Below are 27,383 nucleotides of genomic sequence, written 5' to 3' on the forward strand. Positions count from 1 at the left end.
GTGGAGGAATGAGGCTGAAGAGTGTGCTCTCTAATTAATTACCAACCCGACCTAATAGCTTCTAAAGAAAATAGAATTACAATATGGACCATAATACAACAAATATGCCTATAAAGCAAAATCTACATGTGCTGACAAATTTGGCACCAATAAGGGCGTCACGGTAGCACAGCAGTAGAGTTGCTGCCTTACAGCAAATGCAGCACCGGAGACCCAGGTTCAATCCTGACTATGTGTGCTGTCTGTTCAGAGTTTGTACGTTCTCCCCGTGACCTGCGTGGGTTTTCTCAGAAATCGGATTCCTCCCACACTCCAAAGACGTACAGGTATGTAGATTAATTGGCTTGGTAAATGTAAAAATTGTCCCTAGTGGGTATAGGATAGTGTGAATGTGAGGGGATCGCTGGCCAGCATGGACCCGGTGGGCCTCAATGGCCTGCTTCAGCAGTGTATCTCTAAATTAAACTAAATTAAACTAAATAGATAGAATAGGTTTAGACAGATATGGATCAGATACAGGCAGGTGGGATTAGTGTAGATGGGGCATGTTGGGCCGACGGGCTTGTTTACATGCTGTATGACTACGATTATATAATAGAAACAGAGTCAGTAGAGTCGATCTCGCCCCAGTGCAAGCTTTTGATATTAATTTGTTTCTCCTGCCTTGCAGCTTCTATGATTCACCTACATGCCAGGGCCAAATTACAGTGATCAGTTTAGCTAACAACCCCCATATCTTTGGGAGGTGGGAGGAAACCGATCTCGGAGAAAAGCCACGTAGGTCATGGGGAGAATGTACAAACTCTGTACAGACAGCACCCATAGTCGGGATCAAACCCGGGTCTCCGGCACCTGGAAGAAAAGTACAAACCCACGATCTTCTAATGATACAGTGGAGCAAATGGCAAGTGCCATAATAGCGAATGGCTCAATGGTGCCGCTAGTCGGATTGGTCGGGGACGATATGGAGAGAATGTTTCCACTAGTGGCAGAATTTAGGACCAGAGAGCACAGCCACAGAATAAAGGGATGTAGATTTAGAAAGGAGATGAGGAGGAATTCCTTCAGCCAGAGGCCAGTGAATCAGTGGAATTCATTGGCTCAGACGGCTGTGGAGGCCAACTCACTGCGTCATTTTAAAGCAAAGATTGACAGGTTATTGATTAGTAAGGGTGTCAAAGATTATGAAAAAAAAGGCAGGAGAATGGTGTTAAGAGGGAAAGATGGATCATCCATGATTGAATGGGGGATGAGCCGGACGGCTTAATTCTGCTCCTATGACATGGACTTATGAGCTGCTGTATCACAGCCCCAGAGACCCGGGATTCAGTCATGACCTCGGGTTCTGTCTGTGTGCAGTTTGCATGTTCTTTTGGTGACCACGTGTTTTTTTCCTAGATGCTCCAGTTTCCTCACACATCCCAAAGACGTGTGGGTTTGTCAGCAAATTGGTGTCTGTACATCGCCCCTAGTGTGCAGCTGTGCGGTGAAATCTCGGTGGAGTCAATAATAACGTGGGGAAATTAAAAAAGAATGGAACAAATGTGGAATTATTCTAAATGGATGGCAGATGGTCAGGATGTACTTAGTGGTTTGAGGGGCTTGTGCCTGTGCTGTATCTCTCAATGACTCTACGCAGACAGCACTGGAAATCAGGATTGAACCCGAGTTACTGGAGCTTTGAGGCAGCAGCTCGATTAGCTGTACCATGGTGCAAAAAGGTGACAATTTAACATCTCAGAACACCATTACACTTAATTAGGATATAAATCTGACTACAGTCTGTCACTGCTGTTAGTTGAGTAATATAAATGCTGGTGATAGTAATCATGGGAGATTTATTTTTGTCTAAGGTCATAAGAAATAAGAGTAGAATTAGGCCATTTGGCCTATCAAGTCCACCTCGCCATTCAATCATGGCTGATCTAATTCTCCCTCCTGATCCCATCACCCTGCCTTCTCCCCATAACCTCTAACACTTGTACTGATCAAGAATCTATCTATCTCTGCCTTAAATATATCCACTGATTTGGTCTCCACGGCCACTTGCGACAAGAAATTCCCCAGATTCACCACCCTCTGACTAAATAAATATCTCCCCATCTCCTTCCTGAAAGAACATCCCTTGATTATGAGGCTATGACCTCGTCCTGGATTCTATCCTCAACAATACTGTCACTTGCTGAGTAACTCGAGCATTTTTGTGTTTTTTGTTTCAGACCTACAGCATTCTAAATATTGTTTTACAAAGAGTAGGGAACGTGGTTAATAAAGGCTCTTTGGTGAGAAACCCAATCCCTTTTATTTGCACATCTGAGGAATCTACAGACTGCAACACACAGAGGTGAGTGCAGCCAGAAACGTCTATTCTCTCTTAGCTCTAGTGACCAAAGGTGAATAACTCTGCTTTGACTTTTCTCAGATGTTTTCTATATGTTTCTATGTTTCTATAAAAACACTACAGCAGAACTCTGTTAATCTGGCATGTTCAGGATGTTTGGTGGTGCAGAAGAAGCAGATTGCTTCCAAGACTAGGATATGTTATACTTATTAATTTTCTATTCCACATATAATTCTATTTCACTATTTTTTTCCACTGATGATTTTAAGGGGATCGCAGGAAATTTAAAGTGTCTCCCTAGTCCTTACCTTTCACCCCAACAGCCATCACATACAACACATAACCCTCCAATATTTTTGCTACCTCCAACGGGATTCCACATGTCACATCTCCCAATCTCCACCCGTTTCCATCTTCCACAGTTCTATGTTTCTATGTTTCTATGTTTCCCTCCACAACTCCCTGCTTAACTCATCCCTTCCTACTCAAACCACCCCCTCCCGGGTACCTTCCCCTGCAACCGCAGGAGATGCAACACACGTCTCTATACCTCCTCCCTCGACTCTGTCCAGGAACCCCAACAGTCCTTTAGGCACAGGTTCATGCACACCTCCTCCAACCTCATCAATTGTATCCGTTGTTCAAGATGTGGACTCTTATACATCAGTGAGACAAAACGTAGACTGGATAATCATTTTGCTGAACAACTAATTCTCCTTCCCATTCCCACACTGACCTTTCTGTCCTCGGTATCCTCCATTGTCAGAGTAAGGCGAAATGCAAATTGGGTGAACAGCATCTCCTATTTTGTTTGAGCAGCTTACAGCCCACTGATTTCTCTAACTTCAAATAACCCCTGCACTTCCTCCCCCAAACCCTCCCCCACCCAAGTTGCACCTAGTTCCTGGTCTCATCTAGCTAACAAATAACAATGTGTTCAAGAAGGAACTGCAGATGCTGGAAAATCGAAGGTACACAAAATTGCTGGAGAAACTCAGCGGGTGCAGCAGCATCTATGGAGCGAAGGAAATAGGCCCGTTTAACAATGACCCGTTTCTTTTATCGTCATTACTTTTTTACATATCTTTCATTCATTTGTTCTTTATATCTCTATATCACTGTCTACATCTCTCATTTCCATTTCTCCTGACTAGTCTGAAGAAAGCAGAGGGTGACAGTGCAGATTGTTTTTCGGATCGAAGACCTCAGTTTAGTGGTGCGCCTCAGGAATTGAAGCTGGGCCCATTGCTGTTTATGGTTTATATCAACGATTTGGATTAAAATATAGAAGCCATGATTAGTAATTTTTCAGATAAACTAAAGTGGATCGTAAGCTAGATAGCGTAGATATTTATCAAAATTTACACCAGGATCTTGATCAATTGGGCAAATGGGCTGAGGATTGGTTAATAGAGTTTAATACGGATAAGTGCAAGCTTTGCATTTTGCAAAGTCAAACCAGGGCAAGACCTTCACAGTGAAAGGCAAGGCCCTGGGAAATTTTGTAGATCAGAGAAATCTGAAAATGCCGGAACATAGATCCTTTAAAGCGGTGTCAGAGGTATTTAGGGTGGTCAAGAAGGCTTTCGATACATTGGCCTTCATCAGTCAGGGTGTTGAGTACAGAAGTTTGGATGTTATCTTACAGTTGTACAAGATGAACGAGGTCGCATTGGGGTACTGTGGTCATAGAAACATAGAAATATAGAAACATAGAAAATAGGTGCAGGAGGAGGCCATTCTGCTCTTCGAGCCAGCACCGCCATTCATTGTGATCATGGCTGATCGTCCCCTATCAATAACTCGTGCCTGCCTTCTCCCCATACCCTTTGACTCCACTAGCCCCTAGAGCTCTATCTAACTCTCTCTTAAATCCACCCAGTGACTTGGCCTCCACTGCCCTCTGTGGCAGGGAATTCCATAAATTCACAACACTGGGTGAAAAAGTTTTTTCTCACTTCAGTCTAAAATGACATCCCCTTTATTCTAAGACTGTGGCTCCTGATTCAGGACTCGCCCAACATTGGCAACATTTTTCCTGCATCTAGCTTGTCCAGTTCTTTTATAATTTATGTTTCTATAAGATCCCCCTCATCCTGCTAAACTCCAGTGAATACAAGCCTAGTCTTTTCAATCTTTCCTCATATGACAGTCCCGCCATCCCAGGGATCAATCTCATGAACCTACGTTGCACTGCCTCAATCACAAGGATGTCCTTCCTCAAATTAGGAGACCAAAACTGTACACAATACTCCAGATGTGGTCTCACCATAGCCCTATACAACTGCAGAAGAACGTCTTTACTCCTATGCTGAAATCCTCTAGAAATCCAATTTTGGACACCCTGTTATAGGAAGGATGTTGTTTAGATGGAAAGAGTGTAGAGATGATTTATGAGTATGTTGCCAGTGTGTGAGGACCTGACCTATAAGGTGAAGTTGAGCGGGCAAGGACTTTATTCCCAGGAGTGTTGGAGGACGAGGGGATCTTTTAAAGGTATATACAATCATGAGAAGAATAGAAAGGATAAATGTACAAAGAGTGAGGGTAAATGCACCCACAGTAGGTTAATCAAGAACCAGGGGTTGAAGATTCAAGGTGAGACAGGAGATATTCAATAAGAAACTGAGTGGCAACGGAGTGAGTGGGAGAGAGGGGGAGAGAGAATGGGAGAGAGAATGGGAGAGAGTTGGGGAGAGAGGGAGGGGGAGTAGAGGGGGCGAGCGAGCGAGAGCGGGAAAGGGATGGGAGAGAGGGGGCGAGAGAGGGGGGAGAGAGAGGGGGAGAGAGAGAGGGGAGGGGGGAAAGAGATGGGGAGAGAGGGGGGGGGAGGAAAGAGATGGGGGAGTGAGGGGGAGAGAGAGGGAAGAGAGGTGGTGGAGAGAGGGGGGGGGGAGGAGAGAAGGGGGAGAGAGGGGGGAGAGAAGGGGGAGAGAAAGAGAAGATAAGGGGCAAAGAGGGGGGGAGGGAGGTGGGAGAGGGGGTGTGGGAGAGGGACCAGAGGGCAGAGACTTCAGGGCGGAGACGCTGGGGCGGAGATGGGAGGGGGGGGATGGCAGAGAGGGGAGGGGGGGATTGCAATGGCATGGGGAGGGCAGGGGCATGGGGAGGGCAGGGGCATGGGGAGGGCAGGGGCATGGGGAGGGCAGGGGCATGGGGAGGGCAGGGGCATGGGGAGGGCAGGGGCAGAGGGAGGACAGGGGCAGAGGGACGGCAGGGGCAGAGGGAGGGCAGGGGCATGGGGAGGGCAGGGGCATGGGGAGGGCAGGGGCAGAGGGACAGCGGGGATGGAGGGCGGGGACAGGGACGGGGACAGGAGGCGGGGGCAGAGGCAGAGGCAGAGGTCATAGGGCAGTCAGAAACATAGAAACATAGAAAATAGGTGCAGGAGTAGGCCATTGGCCCTTCGAGCCTGCACCGCCATTCAATATATCATGGCTGATCATCCAACTCAGTAACCCTTCTCTCCATACCCCCTGATCCCTTTAGCCACAAGGGCCACAGAGTTCCAGAGATTCACCACTCTCTGTGTGAAAAATGTTTTTCTCATCTCGGTCCTAAAGGATTTCCCCTTTATCCTTAAACTGTGACCCCTTGTCCTAGATTTCCCCAACATCGGGAACAATCTTCCTGCATCTAGCCTGTCCAACCCCTTAAGAATTTTGTAAGTTTCTATAAGAAGACATAGGGCAGAGGCAGAGGGCAGAGCAGGGAGGCAGAGAGGGAGCAAGGGGGGGGGGGGGGGGGGGGGGGGTCGGTGCGGGAGTGGCATAGAGGGAGCGGGGGACAGAGAGGGTGGGTGTAGAGTCTGAAGGGTGGGGGGGGGGGGGGTGCACAGGGGAGGGCTGGTTCAGTAATAACTTGCTAAATAAAGCCTGAAATTTTCAGGTAAGGCGAATGTGGACTCCATGGAAAAAAATCTCTACCGGGATATGTAAAAATGTTACCGTTACTGCGTTATTTTTTTCGGGATATGTAAAAATTTTACTGTTACTGCGTTGTTTTTTCGAGATGATGTAAAAAAAATACACACACACACACACACACGAGAGATTTGGTACATGGATTGGAAAACTTTTAAAGGACATGGGCCAAGCATGGGCAGGTTTTAGCTAATATAGATGGGAGTTTTTTTTCGGCAAGGGCATGTTGGGTTGATGGGTCTGTTTCCATTCTGTATGACTATGACAAACAGATCAATCCAGAATGGTTCACAGCGAGATGGCAGGATGGCCTACCTATGAGCAGGAATCTTCCGGTTTCCAGCAATCAGAATGACATCGCAGAGCTGGTGTTGCTTGAGATAGAGCTCCATCTTGCGGAAGGTCTGTTCCGCGTGATTCACAGCCTGGAAGAGTTCCTCAGAGCCGCCTGCTTCCATATCACAGTGTGGCATCAGCGGATGACCAGGCACTGACAACCTGTGGACCACAAATGGGAGATATATGTTGTTGATAAACTGCCACAGATTTTATGGCCTAAATCACATTTTTGTTGATTGTAGGCTTAAGAAAACCAATAAGAAAATAATCAATAGTTGCCTATGGCCTTCCTGCAAACAGTAGAATGAAATGAGAACAATGTGTTCCTTGCAATCCTGTCCTCCTTTAACTCATACTCTTCTTATTACTTAGTCTTTATCTCATGATAATTTTCTTTTGCTGCAAAAAGGGTCTTTTTGAAGAAAATTGCCTCCTGTTTTACCAAGCTTCACTGCACAGTATGCAATATAAATGAGTGTGTCTTCCTTAATAGTTGCAGTGAAATCATATTATTTGTTTTAACACAAAATTTTATAAACTGTCGAATTTTCTAGGTTTTTGTCATTATCTCATCCAAGTGGGACGATAACCCGATTATATAAATATGGCACATTTTCAAATTAAATCCAAATGCATGATACATAGAACAGTCCTTATTTTCTACATTACATTTTACTTGTTCAAGCACTTTGGAATGTTGATGTACAGAGAGACCAAGGTTCTAAGCTCATAGTTCCTTTAAAGTGCCAACAAAGGCAGATAGAAAGGCAGATGGTGAAGAAGGTATATGGCGTGCTAACCTTCATAGGTTGGGGCATAGAATGTAAGAGCTTACATTGCAACATTACAAAACATTGCACAAAGAAGCAAAGTGCTCGAGGAACTCAATGTGTCAGGTAATATCTGAGGAGGAAATGGACAGAACCGCTGGAACCCTTTTTAGACTTTTAGACTAAAACATGTAGTATTGGGTTGCAGTTATGGTCACTGTTCTATAGTTTAGTTTAGGTTACTTTAGTTTAGTTTAGATACAGCACGGAAACAGGCTCTTTGGCCCACCGGGTCTGTGCTGACTAGCGATCCACGCACATTAATACTATCCTATTGGGGACATTTTTTTACATTTACCAAGCCAATTAACCTGCAAACCTGTACGTCTTTGGAATGTGGGAGGAAACCGAAGATCTCGGAGGAAACCCATCTAGGTCATGGGGAGAACATACAAACTCCGTACAGACAGCACCTGTATTCGGGATCGAACCCGGGTCTCTGGCGCTGCATTTGTTGTAAGGCAACGACTCTACCGCTGTGTCACTGTGACTGCATTGTGATAGCACTGAAAAGAATCTAGGGAAAATTCACCAGGATGTTTCCAGGATTGAATTAATTTAGTTATGAGGTGAGATTGAATAGGCTGAAGTTGTTTCCCTGGAGAGAAGGAGGCTGAGGGGTGACATGTTAGAAATATGTTGATTATGAAAGGCATAGATAGGGTAGATGGTTAAAATATTTTTTTTCTTATGGTAGGGCTTTCAAAAACAGGAGGGCATGGCTTTAACGTGAGAGGAAGGGAAAACATGTTTTACAGTGGAGTTGATATTGGAACTTGCTGCCAGTGGTGGAGGTGGATGCTGTTCAAGAGCCATTTAAAACACACAGTTAAATGGTCAAAGCTTAAGTGGATATGATCCTAAAGCAGGCAAATGGGATTAGTACAGATGGACAAATAGGAAGGCATTGCTATAGTGAGCCAAAATACTTCTTTCTCTCCTGTATGATTGTGTATTTTGTATTTCTTAAACTGCAGTTTTTCAACCAATTTCCTCTCGCACCCCTGCTCTCCCTATTTACACCTCCCCCAGATCATGTGATATTAATAAGCCTTCAGAGATAGATGATTAACCATGATCATAGGGAATGGTAGGGCAGGCTCAAAGGGCCTGAAGGCTTACTCCAGCACCTTCTTTTCTATGCTGCACCGTTCTCTTGCAGTATCTTGCATTTTGACTCGGCCTGTCACCAAAATTCCATTTGTTATATCCATTCCTTAACCCGCCTCCGTAACTTAAAACGGCTTAATGTTTTGTTATTTATGTTTTAATGAAGAACCTTTGATCTGAATCGTTATCTGTATTTCACTCCTGCTGAGTGTTTACACTATTTTCTGGCTTCATTTCAACAGGTATCCTTTGAATCAAAATATTAATGTTTGAGTCTGGAAAAAACAATCAAGAGAACTCATCACTTCAAATAACATACTGTAAGTACTAAAACTTGCCTGGATCTGTTGAAGCCAATGGAACTGATTAACAGAGTCAGAGAAGAACAGATTGTCACGACTCTAATGCCCGAAATGTGCCCAACACTTCCAATGTGTTCTTAAGTTGATGCTGGGCAGCTTTGTCACTTTACTCTTATTCGGTTAAAATGGAAGACAGCCATAGATTGGGTAGTCCACTCTTATCCCCAGGAAACCACTCCATCAGTATAAACTGAATTGGTGTCCTGATATTTTTTTGATTCATAGTGTAAATTTACTTTGCTCAATTCTATTTAAAAGCTATGCAGGCATATTAGCAATATAAATTCAGCATCATATAAAATGATAACACCCTGAAGACATAACATCCCCCAAATTTAGGAAAAGAATATCAACCATTCCTGATATATGTCTCGGGCACTCTGGTCATGTTGTGCCAACATTCTCACTCTTGTATTCAAATACTTCCAGTGTTCTACCTTCCAATCATCTTCTCAGCCCACAAGTGTTGAGTTCCAATTCAATTCTAAACTATGTGCCACTGTGTACCATTTAGATATCTCTCTACATGTTAAAGAAGGTGAGGGGAGGATGGTTAGAGATAGAAATCTAGGACTTCCAGAAACTTAGAGTCATCAAATCAAAGCGGCTTCAAGAGCTCATAACTCCAAGTGATTACAAGACCTTAAGTTCCACAGTTCTCTTGCTAAACATCTCAGCCTCTATTTCCTTATTTAATTTGTTCATTGAAATCTCTATGATTAATTATTTTTGTGATCTGAACAAATATCTCAACAAAACAAGTTACCGCTGTTGCAAAACAACTCAAGTGACCTGGGATCTAGCCAGCATGCGGGTGCTGTCTGTGTGACGTTTGCATGTATTTCCTGCATGTGTTTCCCTTGGATGCTCCACTTTCCTCCCATCTCTCAACTGTAATTTACTTCAATCATAGATGGGCAGTAGGAAAATCAGGGAAAACAGGGACAGATTATATAAGCAAATAGGTTGAAGAATGGGATTGATGTAAATTCACCAAGAACTAGAACGGAATTTTCCTTACTATGTTGACTCTTCACAATGTTGGCTCTGTTCTCAGGCTGCGGGTTCTCGCTTATACTAGTTCTTAACTACTGCTGAGTAATTTCTGCTGCACTCTTACCAAATTTAATAAGTTTAATTTTTGTCAGCACCTCCCCTTTAAGACCCGTCTAAGTAGTTTCCCTTTTAGAAGATGGTATTCTCTCCTGCTCTTTCACCTGCTGTTGGCTTACTAATTTTTCCGGTCCCTGTTCTGGAATGTCCTGAGAAGGGCCAGTTCTCTGGTGTCCCCTCTAATTCCCAATTTACATGCTGCCAATCTTAGGGTGGACAGCAAAACAATCTCTTTATTTATTTTCCTCCTAGTGAAAAACATTCTCCATATTCCAATTAACTAATTTCCTTCTTCACTATTTCCATATTTTTTGACAATCATAGAAACATAGAAATTAGGTGCAGGAGTAGGCCATTCGGCCCTTCGAGCCTGCACCGCCATTCAATATGATCATGGCTGATCATCCAACTCAGTATCCCGTACCTGCCTTCTCTCCATACCCTCTGATCCCCTTAGCCACAAGGGCCACATCTAACTCCCTCTTAAATATAGCCAATGAACTGGCCTTGATTACCCTCTGTGGCAGAGAGTTCCAGAGATTCACCACTCTCTGTGTGAAAAAAGTTCTTCTCATCTCGGTTTTAAAGGATTTCCCCCTTATCCTTAAGCTGTGACCCCTTGTCCTGGACTTCCCCAACATCGGGAGCAATCTTCCTGCATCTAGCCTGTCCAACCCCTTAAGAATTTTGTAAGTTTCTATAAGATCCCCTCTGAATCTATGGCTAATGGCTATATTTAAGAGAGAGTTAGATGTGGCCCTTGTGGCCAAGGGGATCAGAGGGTATGGAGAGAAGGCAGGTACGGGATACTGAGTTGGATGATCAGCCATGATCATATTGAATGGCGGTGCAGGCTCGAAGGGCCGAATGGCCTACTCCTGCACCTAATTTCTATGTTTCTATGTCTATGTTTCTATGTTTTAATCTCCTAAATTCTAGAGAGTATAAACCAAGTCTATCCAGTCTTTCTTCATAAGAGTCCTGACATCCCAGGAATCAATCTGGTGAACCTTCTCTGCACTCCCTCTATGGCAATAATGTCCTTCCTCAGATTTGGAGACCAAAACTGTATGCAATACCCCAGGTGTGGTCTCACCAAGACCCTGTACAACTGCAGTAGAACCTCCCTGCTCCTATACTCAAATCCTTTTGCTATGAAAGCTAACATACCATTGGCTTTCTTCACTGCCTGCTGCACCTGCATGCCTGCTTTCAATGACTGGTGTACCATGACACCCAGGTCTCGCTGCATCTCCCCTTTTCCTAGTCGGCCACCATTTAGATAATAGTCTGCTTTCCTGTTTGTGCCACCAAAATGGATAACCTCACATTTATCGACATTATACTGCATCTGCCAAACATTTGCCCACTCACCCAGCCTATCCAAGTCACTTTGCAGTCTCCTAGCATCCTCCTCACAGCTAACACTGCCCCCCAGCTTAGTGTCATCCGCAAACTTGGAGATATTGCCTTCAATTCCCTCATCCAGATCATTAATATATATTGTAAATAGGTGGGGTCCCAGCACTGAGCCTTGCGGTACCCCACTAGTCACTGCCTGCCATTGTGAAAAGGACCCGTTTACTCCTACTCTTTGCTTCCTGTTTGCCAGCCAGTTCTCTATCCACATCAATACTGAACTCCCAATGCTGTGTGCTTTAAGTTTGTATACTAATCTCTTATGTGGGACCTTGTTGAAAGCCTTCTGGAAGTCCAGATACACCACATCCACTGGTTCTCCCCTATCCACGCTACTAGTTACATCCTCGAAAAATTCTATAAGATTCGTCAGACATGATTTACCTTTCGTAAATCCATGCTGACTTTGTCCAATGATTTCACCACTTTCCAAATGTTCTGCTATCCCATCTTTAATAACTGACTCTAGTAGTTTCCCCACTACCGATGTTAGACTAACTGGTCTGTAATTCCCCGTTTTCTCTCTCTCTTAAAAAGTGGGGTTACCTTTGTTACCCGCCAATCCTCAGGAACTACTCCAGAATCTAAAGAGTTTTGAAAGATTATTACTAATGCATCCACTATTTCTGGAGCTACTTCCTTAAGTACTCTGGGATGCAGCCTATCTGGCCCTGGGGATTTATCGGCCTTTAATCCATTCAATTTACCCAACACTGCTTCCCGGCTAACCTGGATTTCACTCAATTCCTCCAACTCCTTTGACCCGCGGTCCCCTGCTATTTCCGGCAGATTATTTATGTCTTCCTTATTGAAGATGGAACCAAAGTAGTTTTTCAATTTGTCCGCCATATCCTTGTTCTCCATGATTAACTCACCTGTTTCTGACTGCAAGGGACCTACATTTGTTTTAACTAATCTCTTTCTTTTCACATATCTATAAAAACGTTTGCAGTCAGTTTTTATGTTCCCTGCCAGTTTTCTTTCATAATCTATTTTCCCTTTCCTAATTAAGCCCTTTGTCCTCCTCTGCTGGTCTCTGAATTTCTCCCAGTCCTCCAGTATGCTGCTTTTTCTGGCTAATTTCTACGCATCATCCTTCGCTTTGACACTATCCCTGATTTCCCTTGTTATCCACGGATGTACTACCTTCCCTGATTTATTCTTTTGCCAAACTGGGATGAACAATTTTTGTAGTTCATCCATGCAGTCTTTAAATGTCTTCCATTGCATATCCACCGTCAACACTTTTAGAATTAATTGCCAGTCATTTCTATGTAGTTTATCCCTATTACAGATTTAGTCCACCCAGTGGCCAAAGGTCCTTTCTGAAAACTGCATTTAATTCCCCAAATAATCCTCTTAGTCTGTCCGCTTCATGTGGAAGCTTCTCCCAAATTATCCTTATTGGGCTCCCTGATCTATTTGATGGGTCCTTCTCTGAGACATTCCCCATTATCTGAACAATAGTCACAATCAGGGGCGGAACTCCCAGGGGGGCCAGGGGGAACATGTTCCCCCTCCCTTGTTTTGATAGGTGGGGGACGATCCCCCCCATTTTTTGAAATCCGGATTTTAAAACCCGTTGAAATCTCCACTTTCCGCGAGACAGTGGGGGTGGGACTGCTGATTGAGGGCGCCGTTTGGACGAGGGAGACATGGTCAGCAGGCATTGGGGGCTGGACATGATGATTCAACGTGATAATTGGAGGAGGGAGATGTCGGTCAGAGGTGGAAGTATGGGTGGTGGGACTAAGGATAGAGCTCAGTGATTTTAGGAGGGAGATGTGCCAAAACACTCTCGGCAGCCCTGGACACAGACCTGCGCCTCATCCGCAGCCAGGATCGCTTCCGGTCTCCGGCACTGAAATCGTTGCCGAACCACCACTGAACCATCCCCATCCTCACCTGAGTACCCCCACTCATGAGGGTGGTCAGACACATCGGTAGTCAGACGGTATGCGTGCCCCCAGGCCCACAGCCAGCGCAGAGAAGCAGCGCTAAACCGAGCTCAACTCTGCCTGTATCGCCAGGTTAACCAACAGCCCTGCCTGGACTTACGGGAATGACAGCCCAGGTTTACAGCCAGCGCGGAGAAGCTGTGCTAGCTCCACAACTCCAGGCTGGTGTCCCATCAGTCCAGGCAGGGCTGGAGGTTAACCTGGCGAGACAAGCATAGTTGAACTGCGTTTAGCGCTGGATTAAGCTGTAATTACCGATCACAGGGCCCACGGCTGAAGCCTCCGAAAGCCTTGCGTATGTGTCATCTCTCAGGTACTCTTCGTTATCAGGTACTAATCAACAATCGATCAGAGGGTTACTTAATTCACTGTTGATCAGCCGCTATTCGGAATCGATCACGGACATGCACCAACACCGAAGTTCTATCTACAAGAATTCGAATTCTACCTTACAGTAGGTATGTTATAAAACTTACCTTCAGCGGCGCTGCAGTTCTGCCACTGGCCGTGTGAGCGACTTTGGCGCCTTTGAGGGGAGTGGGTTAAAATACAATTTTCTCCTGCCTGTCCGAGATATATTTTCTCGGGCTGCTTGCTAATGCTGAAGAACTTTCCAACTGCCGTTCTGTGAATTTTTTTTTTAAAGCACGGGACAATTTCAGCGCTGGAGTAAAATAAAAATCCACTTCTAACGCCGTCAACGCTGACAATGGGACGGATCTTCCGTATGGGACAGATAAAGATAAGCCGTTTATTTTACATATAAACATGCTTCTTAGGATTACCTTAATCCAAATTTTACGTTGCGAAAAGGTGATTTAGGCCCCATACGAACCGGCAGTGTTTTTCCTGCCGATAAGGGGTTTAAATTCACCACAAACTGCAACGTTCCAATCGATCGCATTCCACAAAATCCCACTCGCAAGATGATTTAAATGGCCATTCATTTACTGGAATTAAACACTAAATTCCTTCCATTTGGCCTACAAATTCATGACAATGAGATGAGATCATGTTATATTGTGAATTCTTGTGTGAATGTTATTTGGGCAATTAGGCTATTTAGAAATGTTAATCTTTTCTTAAGAAATGGATAGATGTTTAGATCTAGTAATTGAATTGTGTAATTAGCTACAATTAGGTAACTAACTAATTATATGCTTTAATTTCAGGTCATCCAAGTAAGATTGTGTCATATTTGATTCAGAATGCTTCAATCTATAATAACTGAAAATTGATTTAAGTTCTCTTAATTTTGAAGAAGGTTATGGACTTTTAACTGTCCTCGATCACAGCTTTTGCGTTAAATCAATGGAAAAGCAATAGGGAACAAGATGTTAATTTCCGAGTATAAAAATGGCCATAGCTTCTTTAATACTGAAGATATGGAAGTTAATTATGTCAAATTAAACAATTTTATGCTTTATCTGATGGGATAAATTGCAGACTTGATTTTTTTAAATCTCAAAATGTTGTAACATTGCTACTTACAGGCAGAACTTCAATGTGAAATTCTGTATTTGGAAATGTGACTGCAAATCTAGACTTGTTCTTGAACTAGTAGTTTTAGTGCGTATCCCTCCTCATATGCGGGCACTCGAATCAAACTAAAATTGCCCAATTAAATTCTCAAATGGACTAGAGTATTCTTTGCCAAACTATACTCTGTCCACCAAGCCGAGATTCCTCCTCCGACACTACAAAGAGGGACTCAGACACCTTCACGCAGACATTCCTCTCTGCTGGGCACTGGGGGTTTAGCGCTTCACCTCTTCGCGCTGGCAATTGTCGATGCCGATTTTCAAAGTGCACCTTTCCAATACGAGCTCCCGGCAAAGATAGATCAATATGTGGGACAGACCTGTGTTTCAATATCCCACCAATTGGATACCAAATCTAACCTTGGTTCACCCCTCGCCCAATGAAGCGGGTCAGGCTCTCGTTAAAGCAGTTGCAGTCTGCCAACTACGACCAAGTTTTGGGCCAGTCCATGCCTAGTTTTATGGGCCCCCCCCACCCAAAGGAGCGCTAACCAGCCCCCCCCCCCCCCCCCCCCCCCCCCCCCCCGCTAGACTTTATTCTAATGATCTTGATTAGATCCTTTCCCAACCTCGCAAATGTTCGATCGGCTCCAACTAACGAAGTGGCAAAAACCAATGCGAAAACCGCACAGTGGGACCGATTTCTGCATTCGTGATCGATACTGCTCAACACATTTGATTGCAAGCTTGTGTTTGGGGGTCTGATGTGATCCCGGATGAGACCCCAATGTAAATTGATCGTTCTAAGCTTCCCCCCCCTTGTCTAGTTTCAGGCAAAAAACACAGAATCCAGCACTTGCGCAACTCATCTTTATTTTGACAAAACACAATTACAATTCAATCACTATACCTAACCACGGCAGGTTTGATCCTCGTATCTGCCTGATCAAGCCCTCTAGGCCTCGCTCAAACAGAGACACTCCAGAAGGTCATGCAGTCTTAAGCGCTCTCCCAGAAGATCCAAGCAGGACCTTGTGGTAGCTGACTTTTATATGTCCCCGGACCTTGAGGGGCTGAACCACATGGGGGTGGTCTCTTCACAATCCAATTACAGATATTGATTAATCCCCATTCATAACAGACACTTCCCTAACCCAATAATACAGTATTCAACCAATGTTTCTCGGAGAAAGCGAACCTTGCAACATTTACCCTGATCTGTAAGAAAACCAGACATGGCTCAATACCTCAACCAATCAACATTCAGTAACAAAAAGCTTTGCAACATTATTTACTATTATTTACAAGGTGTATGTCTGGTTTGCAGTCATCCAATCCATTCTATGCATTTTGCACCCAATTACCAGGGTCTGCAGATGTTCCCATTCTCTTCCTGCAGCTTGGTCTGGGCACTGGACAAACTGGCACCACTCTGCTGTTTGTTCCAGTTCCACAGAGAGCACTTTCAAATTGACCAAATATCTCAGCAGCCCTGAAACCTTTACCCAATTTTAAAGTCGTACCCTCTCCAATCTGGCCAGGATTAACAACTCCAGTTACTCTCTCACACATATGGCCATCAACTCCCAAAGGATTTGTCGGCTGACTTAATGTTTAATTTCCATTTTGTTAACTTTGCATCTGTATTATTATAAAATAAGTGATTCTTGCCTTCACATCTCACTCTTTGATTTGCCTAATCTGAGGTGCTCCCTTATATTTATCCTTCACATTTAAATTCCATTCTGGATGAGTATTGCCAATACTGGCTATCGTGTTGTTGATCTTGTATTATTTGTCTATCTGTGAAAGTTTTCAAGTTCTAAGAGGAAGGACCTCAAAGGGTCAGGCAGCCTCTGTGGAGGGAAATGAACAGAAGATGTTTTGGATTGGAACCCTTCTTCAGATTTCATGAACCCAACCTGTAATGTTGCTTGTGCATTTCCATCCACAGATTATATCTGGCCCGCTAAACATTTACCCTGATCTGCAAGAAAACCAGACAACCGGAAGTGGTGGCACTGCCTAGTAACTGCGGCTCGCCTGCAGTCCGTCTGTTTTTTCTTTTTTGTTGTTGTTGTTTTTCTTTTGTCTAAGTTAGTTAAATTTAGTTTATTAGGTTGTGCATGTGTGGGTGGGGGTGAGAGAAACATGATTTTAGTCTCTTCCTTCGGGGGGGATGCAACTTTTTCTTGTCGTGTCCCCCATCTCTGTCTCCGTCTGCGCTGAGGCTTAATGGCGGAACTGGCGGCCTTGGGGCTGTGGCGGTGTTCCGGCGGCGGCCCAACTTGGAGCTGTGATGGTGTTCCGGCGTTCCGGTGGCGGCCCGACTTGGAGCTGTGGTGGCATTCCGGCGGCGGACCCGATTTAGGAGCTGTGGCGGCGTTCCGGCGGTGGCAAGGCTGGTCAAAGTTCGGGGCTGTGCCGGCGTTCCGGTGGCGGCAAGGCTGGCAGATTTCGGGGCTGTGCCGGCATTTCGGCGGCGGCGGCCCAACTTCGGAGGCTCGTTCGCGGGCCCAGTGGAAGGTAGCGTCAGGGAGCTCGCAGGTCACAGGTTGGTGACCTGTTTTTCCGGAACTCCCACAACAACAGCTTCATCCGCTGGACTGGAGGGCGGCAGCTTCGACCACCCCGGGCCGCGGAGTTTGACCCGGCCCGTTCGTGGAGCACGGTTGAGCCGTGGGACTTACTTACCGTTACCCGGAGGGGTCACAACATCGGAGGCCTGGATTGCCTCAGCGCAGAGGGAGAACAAGGAGGGAAGAGCCAAAGACTTTAAGACTTTGGCCTTCCATCACAGTGAGGAGGAACTGGTGAACTCACTGTGATGGATGTTAAATTTGTGTTTATTGTGTGTTTTTGTTATTTATATTATATGTATGACTGAAAGGCAATGAAATTCGTTCAGACAGAAAGGTCTGAATGGCAATAAAGGATACTTTGACTTTGACTTTGAAATTACTCTAGTACTTTGGGGGGTTTATCCTCAAGATTACAGTATCTGCAGTATCTCCATGTCGGAATTGAATATTGGGGTTGTTTTTGAATGATGACATTTTAGAGAAGTGTTTCTTAGAAATACATACACTTAGGCAAAAAGATCAGGTGCAGGCCATTCAACTGATCCATCATTCTGTAGATTCAGGGATGAAATTTTTTTCTCAACATTATATTTCCGCTTTCTCCACATACAGTACCTCTTGATGCATTTTGTCTCTAGAAATTTTCACTATCTCTCCTTAAATATTTTCAACCACATCACAATTTCTTATTCTTTATTTAAAAGATCAAATTCATCAGATCTGTGTGAATTGCAGACAGGCAATTTCAGAGCATTTGGCTTTCTATTACCTTCACCAGATGTTTTATTCCACACTGATTTTATCACATTCTCTCACTGTTAGGTAGTGCCTTTTTCTATTCAATTGAAGATTTGCTGTTCTAGGTCTCAAATGGCAATGGGATACCAAACAACAAAGATCAATTGATCTGCAATTGCATCAGTGAAGGAAAGGCTATGCTGCTTCATACTAGTTGTGTGTTTGTGCCATGTAGGATTCGCATCAGGCTGAATAAACAAATTTCACTTTTTTATGAAATATCCTGTTGAGATTTGTACTGGTGTTTGCGAGGATTCAATGTAAAAAGCAATTTATTAATTTATGAAAAGACAACTGCGTCTGATGATAGAATGTTCAATAGCCACAGGACACTAAGTTAAGCTGATTGGCGACAAGCATTTTTCATGCAGCAGGTTGTTATGATATATACGATGCAGATTCAATAGCAAAGATCCAAGGGGAATACTGGCATAAGTACAATTCTATAGGGGGGTGTAGAAAGGACATAAGACTGAGCTTAAATGAGTGGTCTCCATAAAAATCAATGGGGGCATAATGAGCCAAATATCCCCTACTTAAGTTGCAATATCCAACAGTTTTGTGATAATTGAATATGAATAGCTATTATTGTAACATAGGCAATATACTTAAGTAATATTGAATGTGCGGCTTTAAGAATGAAAGATAACACGTGACCAAATGTTTTCTGTATATATGATGATTCATATTAAACAGTCTAGTATTGGTTTGGCGGTGTGGTAGCAGTCAAAAGAAATTATTATTATATTAATGAAGCACTTGTTAGATTAACATCATTCAGCATCTTAACAAGGAATACTGGTAAATCAATGCTGTTAAGGGTCTTGCCTTAAATTGTATACTTTCCCCTTATATTCAACGTGCCAACGTGCAACACCTCACACTTGCTCGGGTTAAACTCCATCAGCCTTTTGTCCACCCATTACTGCAGGTGATCTATATCCTGCTGTATCTTCTGACAGCCTTCTTCACTGTCTGCAACTTCTTCAATTTTGGTATCATCAGCAAAGTTACTCACCAACCCATCTGTATTTATGTCCAGATCATTTATATATGTCACAAAAAGCAAAGGACCCAGCTCTGATCTCTGCAGAATTTCACTGGTCACAGACCTCCAGCCAGAATATCTAACTTCCACAACAATCCTCTACTTTCTATGAATAAACCAGTTCTGAATCCAAACTGTTCACAATATTCCAGCTAGAGTCACACAACGGTCTTCTCCAAGTTATGAGTACACAACCTATGTGCAGTCCATACATGCGAATGAGCATGGATTTGCTAACTGCCGTAGCATACAGGCATCTCCTGCCAATGTGCAAACTTGGTCCACTGCAATAGCATTGCATCTTGCAGCAAAAATTAAATGTTGTGTTAAACGCCTTGGCTTAACTGTGAGCACCTCTATTAACCTAAACATTGGCCTATGGGGGGGGGGGGGGGGGGGGGGGAGGGGGAGAGAGAGAGAGAGAGAGAGAGAGAGAGAGAGGGAGGAGAGGGAGAGAGAGAGAGAGAGGGAGAGAGAGGGAAAGAGGGAGAGGGCGAGAGAGAGAGAGGGGGAGGGAGAGTGAGAGAGAGGGAGAGAGAGGGAGAGAGGGAGGGAGAGTGAGAGAGAGAGAGAGAGAGCGCTTCTCGCGGGGGCCCGATCTGAGGACGGTGTAAAGCAGCGAGGGGACCAGCAGATTGTGGCCTCCGCTAAGGGAGAGGAGACTTACTGCAAATGGTGACTTTGGTTCTTTGGCTTGAAGTTGAAAGGCACTACTTACTGCAAATGGTGGCTTGGATGGAATGGCTTGAAGTTAAAAGGCATTACTTACTGCAAATGGTAGCTTGGGTGCATTAGCTTGAAGTTGAAAGGCACTATTTACTGCATGAAGTTGAAAGGCACTACTTACTGCAAATGGTGGCTTGGTTTCTTTGACTTGAAGTTGAAAGGCACCTCTTACTGCTAATGGTGGCTTGGGTGTGGTTTGAAGTTGAAAGCCACTACTTACTGCAAATGGTGGCTTGGGTGCATTGGCTTGAAGTTGAAAGGCATTATTTACTGCAAAAGGTGGCTTGGGTGCTTTGGCTTGAAGTTAAAAGGCACTACTTTAAATGTACATACTTCCTGTTTGCACTGTATATTGATTTTAGATAAAACGCTACTACTTACGGCTGTGATTTTTGGCCATCTTACTCAGTCCCCCTCCGCTGAGCAGGTGCAGAGAATTCTTCCCATCAATAAAAAATAAAAGTGTTATTAGTTTTTTAAAAAATGTTGAGAATCTCTCTCCTGTCAATCACGCCATGAAAGCCACACCTTTTCCGGTGGGGGGGGGGGTTATAAAACCCGGAAATGTGGGTGTGGCTCAGTCTGTGCAAGATGGAGGAGGGAGAGGTCACGACTCGCTGTCTTTAGTGGCTTTGCACCCTACTTCAAATGGTATGAAACTGCACTTGAATTTGGTGGCCTTGCACCCTGCTAGAAGTGGTAAGAAACTGCACTTGAATTTGGTGGCCTTATACCCTGCTTGAAATAGAATTTCAAGGATTAGCCGTGAGTCAACTACCAGCCCACCAGCCGTGAGTAAGTGAGTTGCCAGCACAACAGGCTTGATTGACTGAGACGCCAGCCCAAGAATCCATTTGGCGCACAATTTGCATACTAGCCCTCTGGAAACCAGTCCCTTCAGCCCACAACACCCATACTAGCACTCCAGAAAGCCCCCCCCCCCCCCCCCAAACTGGCCACCAATATTAGAATTGGTGGAGAGGTGGAATATTGCGTTGGATGACCAGCCCTCCTGTGTGATGCTGGGACCCAACGGGTCCCACTTAGTCTAGTATAAATATATTTTTCTGGAGTGTGGCAGCGGCTGACGGCAGGGGCTCAACTGCAGTCCGTCTGTCTTTTTTTTTATTTTTGTCTCATTAAATGTATGTTTTTGATTCTAGATTTTATTATTTTTTTATCTGATTATATGGGGGGGGGAAACCATTAAATCTCTTCCCTGTACGGGGACCCGATTATTTCCCTGTCGTGTCTCCGATGTCATTGGGCCGAACATCGTGGTGCCGACGGCGGCCTCCGGCCGGAAGTAAACTGAGGGCTCCAGTCACGGAGCCTGTGGACTCGCCACCGCTGAACTGGCTGACATCGGAGCGGGGAGAGCTGTGGTGGCGTGCGGCTGCGACCCTACTTCGGAAACTCCGGCCGCAGACCCTGTGGAAAGGACCCTGGTGGGAGACCGCTTTTCAGAGCTCCCGCAATGGCAAATTCTCCCGCTGGACTCGCGGGGTGTAAATGACTAATGGGCGGGGCCTAATATCGCACGGCACGGCTTAACGGCCGCAAGACTTACCATCACCCGCCGAGGGCTTTAACATCGGGAGCTCCAGTCGCCTCTACGTTGCAGTTGGACTGCTGGACGGCGGGAGAAGAACAAAGGGAAGAGATAAGACTTTTGCCTTCCATCACAGTGAGGTGTTGGAGATTCACTGTAATGGATGTTTGTGTAAATTGTGTTAAGTGTGGGTCTTGTTTGTGTGGCGAGGGGAGAGGAGAGGGAAAGAGGTGGAGGTGAGAGGAGAGGGTGGGGGAGAAGAGGGGAGGAGGAGGAGGGAGAGAGGGAGAGGTGGAGTGGAGAGGAGAGGGGGAGGGGGAGGGGAGGGGGAGGGAGAGGAGGTGAGGGGAGGGGAAGAGAAAGTGGAGGGGGAGACAGAGGAGGGGGAAAGAGAGAGAAAGGGGAGGGAGAAAGGAAGGAGGGGGGAGAGGGAGAAGGGGGAGGTGGAGAAATGCACGGAAGGGAGGGAGGGAGGGGGTGTGATTTCCCACCCGTCCCATTGTGAGATGGCACTGTGACTCATGCAGCTGTTTGATTTTAGTGGGACCACGTGAAGGTTCCAATCTCCCACACCTGTCCCGTTGTGTTGTCATATATGTAAATGAGATCCATTGTGATTGGACATCTGTGAGGTGGCATTGTGACTCATGCAGCAGTTTGATTTTAAATTTTGTGGATGTTTTGGGAACAGTTTTATTCAAAATCTGGGGAAATAATTGACAAAATCTAGAGAGGAGTAGATTTCTGAAATCATAAGTTAAATCCCTACCGAAATATGGAAAAACCTCCACGTTTTTGTGTCTGGTTTTGGAGGAAATACGTTTCAAAGGCAAAATGACAAAACACACAACACACACACACACACACACACACACACACACACACACACACACACACACACACACACACACACACACACACACACACACACACACACACACACACACACACACACACACACACACACACACACACACACACACACACACACACACACACACACACACACACACACACACACACACACACACACACACACACACACACACACACACACACACACACACACACACACACACACACACACACACATATATCTGCTTATGCCATACGTTCCCTTTGAAATCAATGGGTATCTGATTCTGTGGCACTTACATTGCACACACACACGCACACACGAGCGCACACACACATGCGCACACACACACGCACACATATATATATATATATATATATATATATATATATATCTATATATATATATTTATCTGCTTATGCCATACGTTCCCTTTGAAATCAATGGGTATCTGATTCTGTGGCACTTGCATTGCAGTATAAGAGATTTGGTGCGTTGGTGTGTTTGTTAATTCCTAGCAATTTTGAGCAGCATGCTCAGATGGAGTTCAGTGTGGGAGTGCATTGATGGATGTGCTGTGTCTGCCATTCAATGATTTTGAGATTCTCCGATCACAATGTGTGCGTGGAGATAATGGACCTACTCCCAATCAAATGGTTAAATGTCACCCTTTCTGCACAGAACCTCCAGCATTTTCCTACAATTTTTAGTACGGATTAAATTTTAGTAAGAATACAAAGATATATTACAGTGTAGATGAAGTATTATATTACTGAGAGATCATAATTAATCTTCTTAAAATAATCCAGACTGCACCAAAAGGATTCTAATGAATGCAAGTGTGATTTTTAGCTTTCAGACCTTAATATACATGTTAAACTTTGAATGCAGCAGAGGTTTACCACAATTATAGGAGAGATATACATAAAGGGCATGGAGAGATAGAGAAAATAATGTTTAAATATAAGAGATGCTGGCCTTTATATCCAGAGAAGATAAAAAAATTATGCTATATGCTATTAATGCACCGCACCTTTTAAAGGATACTGTATATTGGCTTAAAAGGCAATAGGGATACCTTTATTTGTATTTTCATTCATTCATGAGATTTATTTATGCTCCATTCCATGTTGCCCATGAAATAAAAAGTGACTTAGTTGCATAACCAATAGAACAACTTCAAAGACATAGAGGTTTGGTAAAGATTGTAAATGGTCACAATTATATAGGATAGTGCTAGTGTACAGGGATCGCTGGTCAGCGTGGACCCGGTGGGCTAAAGGGCCTGTTGCCGCGTTGTATCTCTAAACTGAACTGAACTAAGGTAAATTGCCTCACAACTCCATGTTCTCCCTATGATTATGATAGTTTAATTGGTGTCTATTAATTGCTGATAGTGTACAGGTGAATTGTAGTAACTGGGGAGGTGGGTATAGGAAGAATTTAAAAAATGGGATTAGTGTAGAATTTATTGTAAACGGGTGCACAATTGTTAGCTCTGACTCATTGAAGCCAAAGGTCTGTTTCTGTGCTGTATGAAAGTATGCATCAAATATATATTTCACAATATTACCTGTAATGTAACAGATATACGAAAATAATAAAGAAGCCAAAAAAAGGCACAAAGTGATGGAGTAACATTTACTGTCCATGTTCAGTGGCCTGACCTGCTGAGTTACTCCTGCAGTTTGTGTCCTTTTTCGGAAACCAATATCTGCTGTCCCTACGTCTACAATAAAGATGCAAAGCTGTATTTCCAGGAAAGTAGAATGCTAAGGATATAATAGGATGTGTTAATATCATTGTACATAGTATGACATTGATGACAGAATCAAATGGTGTCTTCGCTTCCCAACAATGCCACTATTTCACAGATATTAATTTTCCAGCAAGTCCCAAAACACAATGCACAATTTCTGTGTATTCAAAATGCCTTGGCTAGATATAAGCATGTTTCTATGTATTCGTGAAGGTATGTCTGAGGGAAGATTTGATCAAAGAATTGGTAGGATTGAATAGAGATAAAGCATTTTCAGTGATAGTCATACAGCATGGAAACAGGCCCTTCAGTCCAACTTACACACAATGACCAACATGTCCCACCTGTCTGCCTTTGGCCCATATCCCTCTAAATCTGTCCTATCCGCAAATCTGTCTAATTGTTTCTTAAATGTTGCGAAGGATCCCAGCCTCAACTACCTCCTCTGGCAGCTGTTCCATACACTCACAACCCTTTGTGTGAAAAGATTAGCCCTCAGATTCCTATTAAACCATTTCCCTTTCATCTTAAACTTATGTCCTCTGGTTCTCAATTCCCCTACCCTGGCCGAGTGTGTCTACCTGATCTATTTGATCATTAAAATCAAAATGAGAGGAAATAGTGTAAAACCTAGAACTAGGCAATTCAGCAAGAGTGTTGTGAGAACACTTCTAGATACAGATACCTTTAGAATTTGGAACTCTCTCCTGCGATGCTGTGCAGCTTATTTAAGACACTAATTTGTAATGATATGTCAATTAAAGGGTATGGGTAATGGGAGAGATAAGTCACAGAACAGTCATGACCCCTTTGAGTAGTGGAACCAGCTAAAGTAGAATACTAAACCGCAACCCTCTAGTCTCTTGTTCTAAAATGCTTTGTAAAGACAAAAATCTGCTTTCAGAAATCAAATTACATAAAATATATAGAGTGCTAAAATCATCCTGCATCTTCTGAGTATTTTATTAAGATAATGTGCCGAGAATGAACTCTTGGTTTTCCACCTGAACTGGCTTCCTTGTTAATGGCTGGTCAACCTTCGGTCAACAAATCACCATGGCTCAACCCTAGTTTGATTTTATATCTTGGCCATTCATTAATTTCAGAACTTAGTCGGCAAGCAATATAAATCCATTAGGCAGTCTGATGCAGTCCAAAACATTGCTATGGAGAAATGATTTACATTCAAGACATCCACAATATGAATAAATCAACCTTTATTAAAAAATTTCAAGTGGATTTTTGACAGACTTATTGCTAGCTTCTTTGACCCAAACTCTCTATTAGGCAGTAAATGCTTTTTGAAACTGTGCTTCTGCACCTGAGCAGCTTGGTGTTACATTCATCAGATAAATCAATGTCTCATAATCAGTTGCTGGTGTTATATAGCTGATGAATTTGGAATGCAATGCATAATTCTCCTGCTGCTATATTATGAAGTTAAAAAATATTAAAGTTGTCAAGGTTCTTCACTAAATGAATGGCATATGCATGAACTTTCACTTAATGTGTCCCAGTGATCCCACAGATTATGCCGTACAATACCTGACAGTCGTGCAGCATATGAATTAATTCATACTTAATTCATGTATAAAAGCCCCACTGCACCATTTCTGTACACTCATTAAATAGAAAGCCAGGGACAATTTTATTATTTTGGCACGCTATTTATCAAGGTTCATCTGTGCCCTATGATTTTCAAGAAGTTGCTACTCAGTGGAAGTGAATTCTACAAAGATCCCCAAAAAATGGTTAGGAATAATATCAGGTATATTGGTCTTAAAATCAATCACACCAATCTGTCTGCTCAGTCACCATAGTAATAACTACAAACATGTTCTGTCAGTATTTAACGCAATGCATTACTTGAAATAATGACACTTGGATTGGCATTCCAAGCATTCTCATTTTAGACCCAAAATGTCTATATTAGACACAAAATGTCACCCATTCCTTCTATCCAGAGATGCTGCCTGTCCCATTGACTTCAGGACCTGTCCCACTGAGGCGATTTTTTTTCGCCAACTGCCGGAGGCTGTCAACAGTCGTAGCAGGTCGCCGGAAAAAAGCGAACCCCCCCCACGACAATGTCTACGACAAGTTACGATAACCTACCACCTAGTTGACGTCAAGCTACAACAAGCTACCGACAACCGACGACACATTAGGACGTCCACCTACGACCACACCTACCACAACTTATGACCACACAGGCGACAACCTATGGCAACCAAAGTCAACCTGCATCCACCTGCGACAAGCTACGACAAGCAACGATCCTGTCGGCGACAACTGAGGACAACTGACAACAATTCAGTCACCGGTTGACGTAGGTAGTCGCCAATGGAATTTACCTAAGTCAGAACCGGGCGATAACCAGTGTCACCTGGCGACAACCTGCATCATCCTGGCGACAGCACCTACGACAGGAAAAGACAAGCAACGTCAAACCCACAGTCACCGAAAAGTTTTAATCATTTAAAAATCCAGCGGTGACCGGAAAAGCGTTATGTTTAAGGAAAAACAGCAGATGCTGGAAAAATCGAAGGTAGACAAAAATGTGGAGAAAATCAGCGGGTGAGGCGGCATCACCTCGCGACCATGTGGCGATAATGATTTATGTTGCTTCTTAAAGTCAATAACTAGCTCCTTCATCGTCAAGATGCTTCTTAAAGTTGATAACTAGCTTAGGGACCCTCCAATCTTGACTCACTGGAACATAATCCTGGAATCCCCTGTCGAACAACACAGTGAATGTATCTTCCTTGCAGATGTTCAGAAAGGTGGTGCAGTGTGATCATCTCAAGGGTGTCTTAGAATGGATAGTAAATGCTGCCCCTGCCAGAAGAGGCATTAAAATCCAAAGTCTTCTCAGCTCTGTATATTAGGTCGTGGCTCAATCTTTTGAGGTTTGCCTTGGAAAAAGAAAACGTGCATGGACATGATACCATACTTGTGACTTCATCCGTGCTAAGTCACCACTGTCAGACCTGCTCATACGTGTGACCGCCATCCCACACCAACACAAATCCGGCATCACACCTCTGCACGCAGCTCAGTCACTAGTCCAGATTTGATGGTTGCAACAGAATCAGTGAGCTGAAGGACCCTTTTCTGTGCTGTATCCTTTTACGAATTCAGTTCAAATCCCGTCTAGCATGCACATTCTGAACCTGACCTTTTCCA

The 27,383-nt window shown here is 44.0% G+C and overlaps 1 protein-coding gene across 1 annotated transcript in view; it reads right to left on the minus strand.

Annotated features, from left to right (window-relative positions):
• Nucleotides 1–27,383, minus strand: part of LOC129697949 (kelch-like protein 1) — a 357,960-nt gene that overhangs the window by 178,391 nt on the left and 152,186 nt on the right. The window contains exon 2 of the mRNA XM_055636695.1: nucleotides 6,580–6,762. Within this exon, the coding sequence (XP_055492670.1) occupies nucleotides 6,580–6,762 (183 nt within the window). The remainder of the gene's footprint in view (nucleotides 1–6,579; nucleotides 6,763–27,383) is intronic.

Source organism: Leucoraja erinacea, chromosome 6 (assembly GCF_028641065.1).
Source record: "Leucoraja erinacea ecotype New England chromosome 6, Leri_hhj_1, whole genome shotgun sequence".
NCBI lineage: Eukaryota > Metazoa > Chordata > Chondrichthyes > Rajiformes > Rajidae > Leucoraja > Leucoraja erinaceus.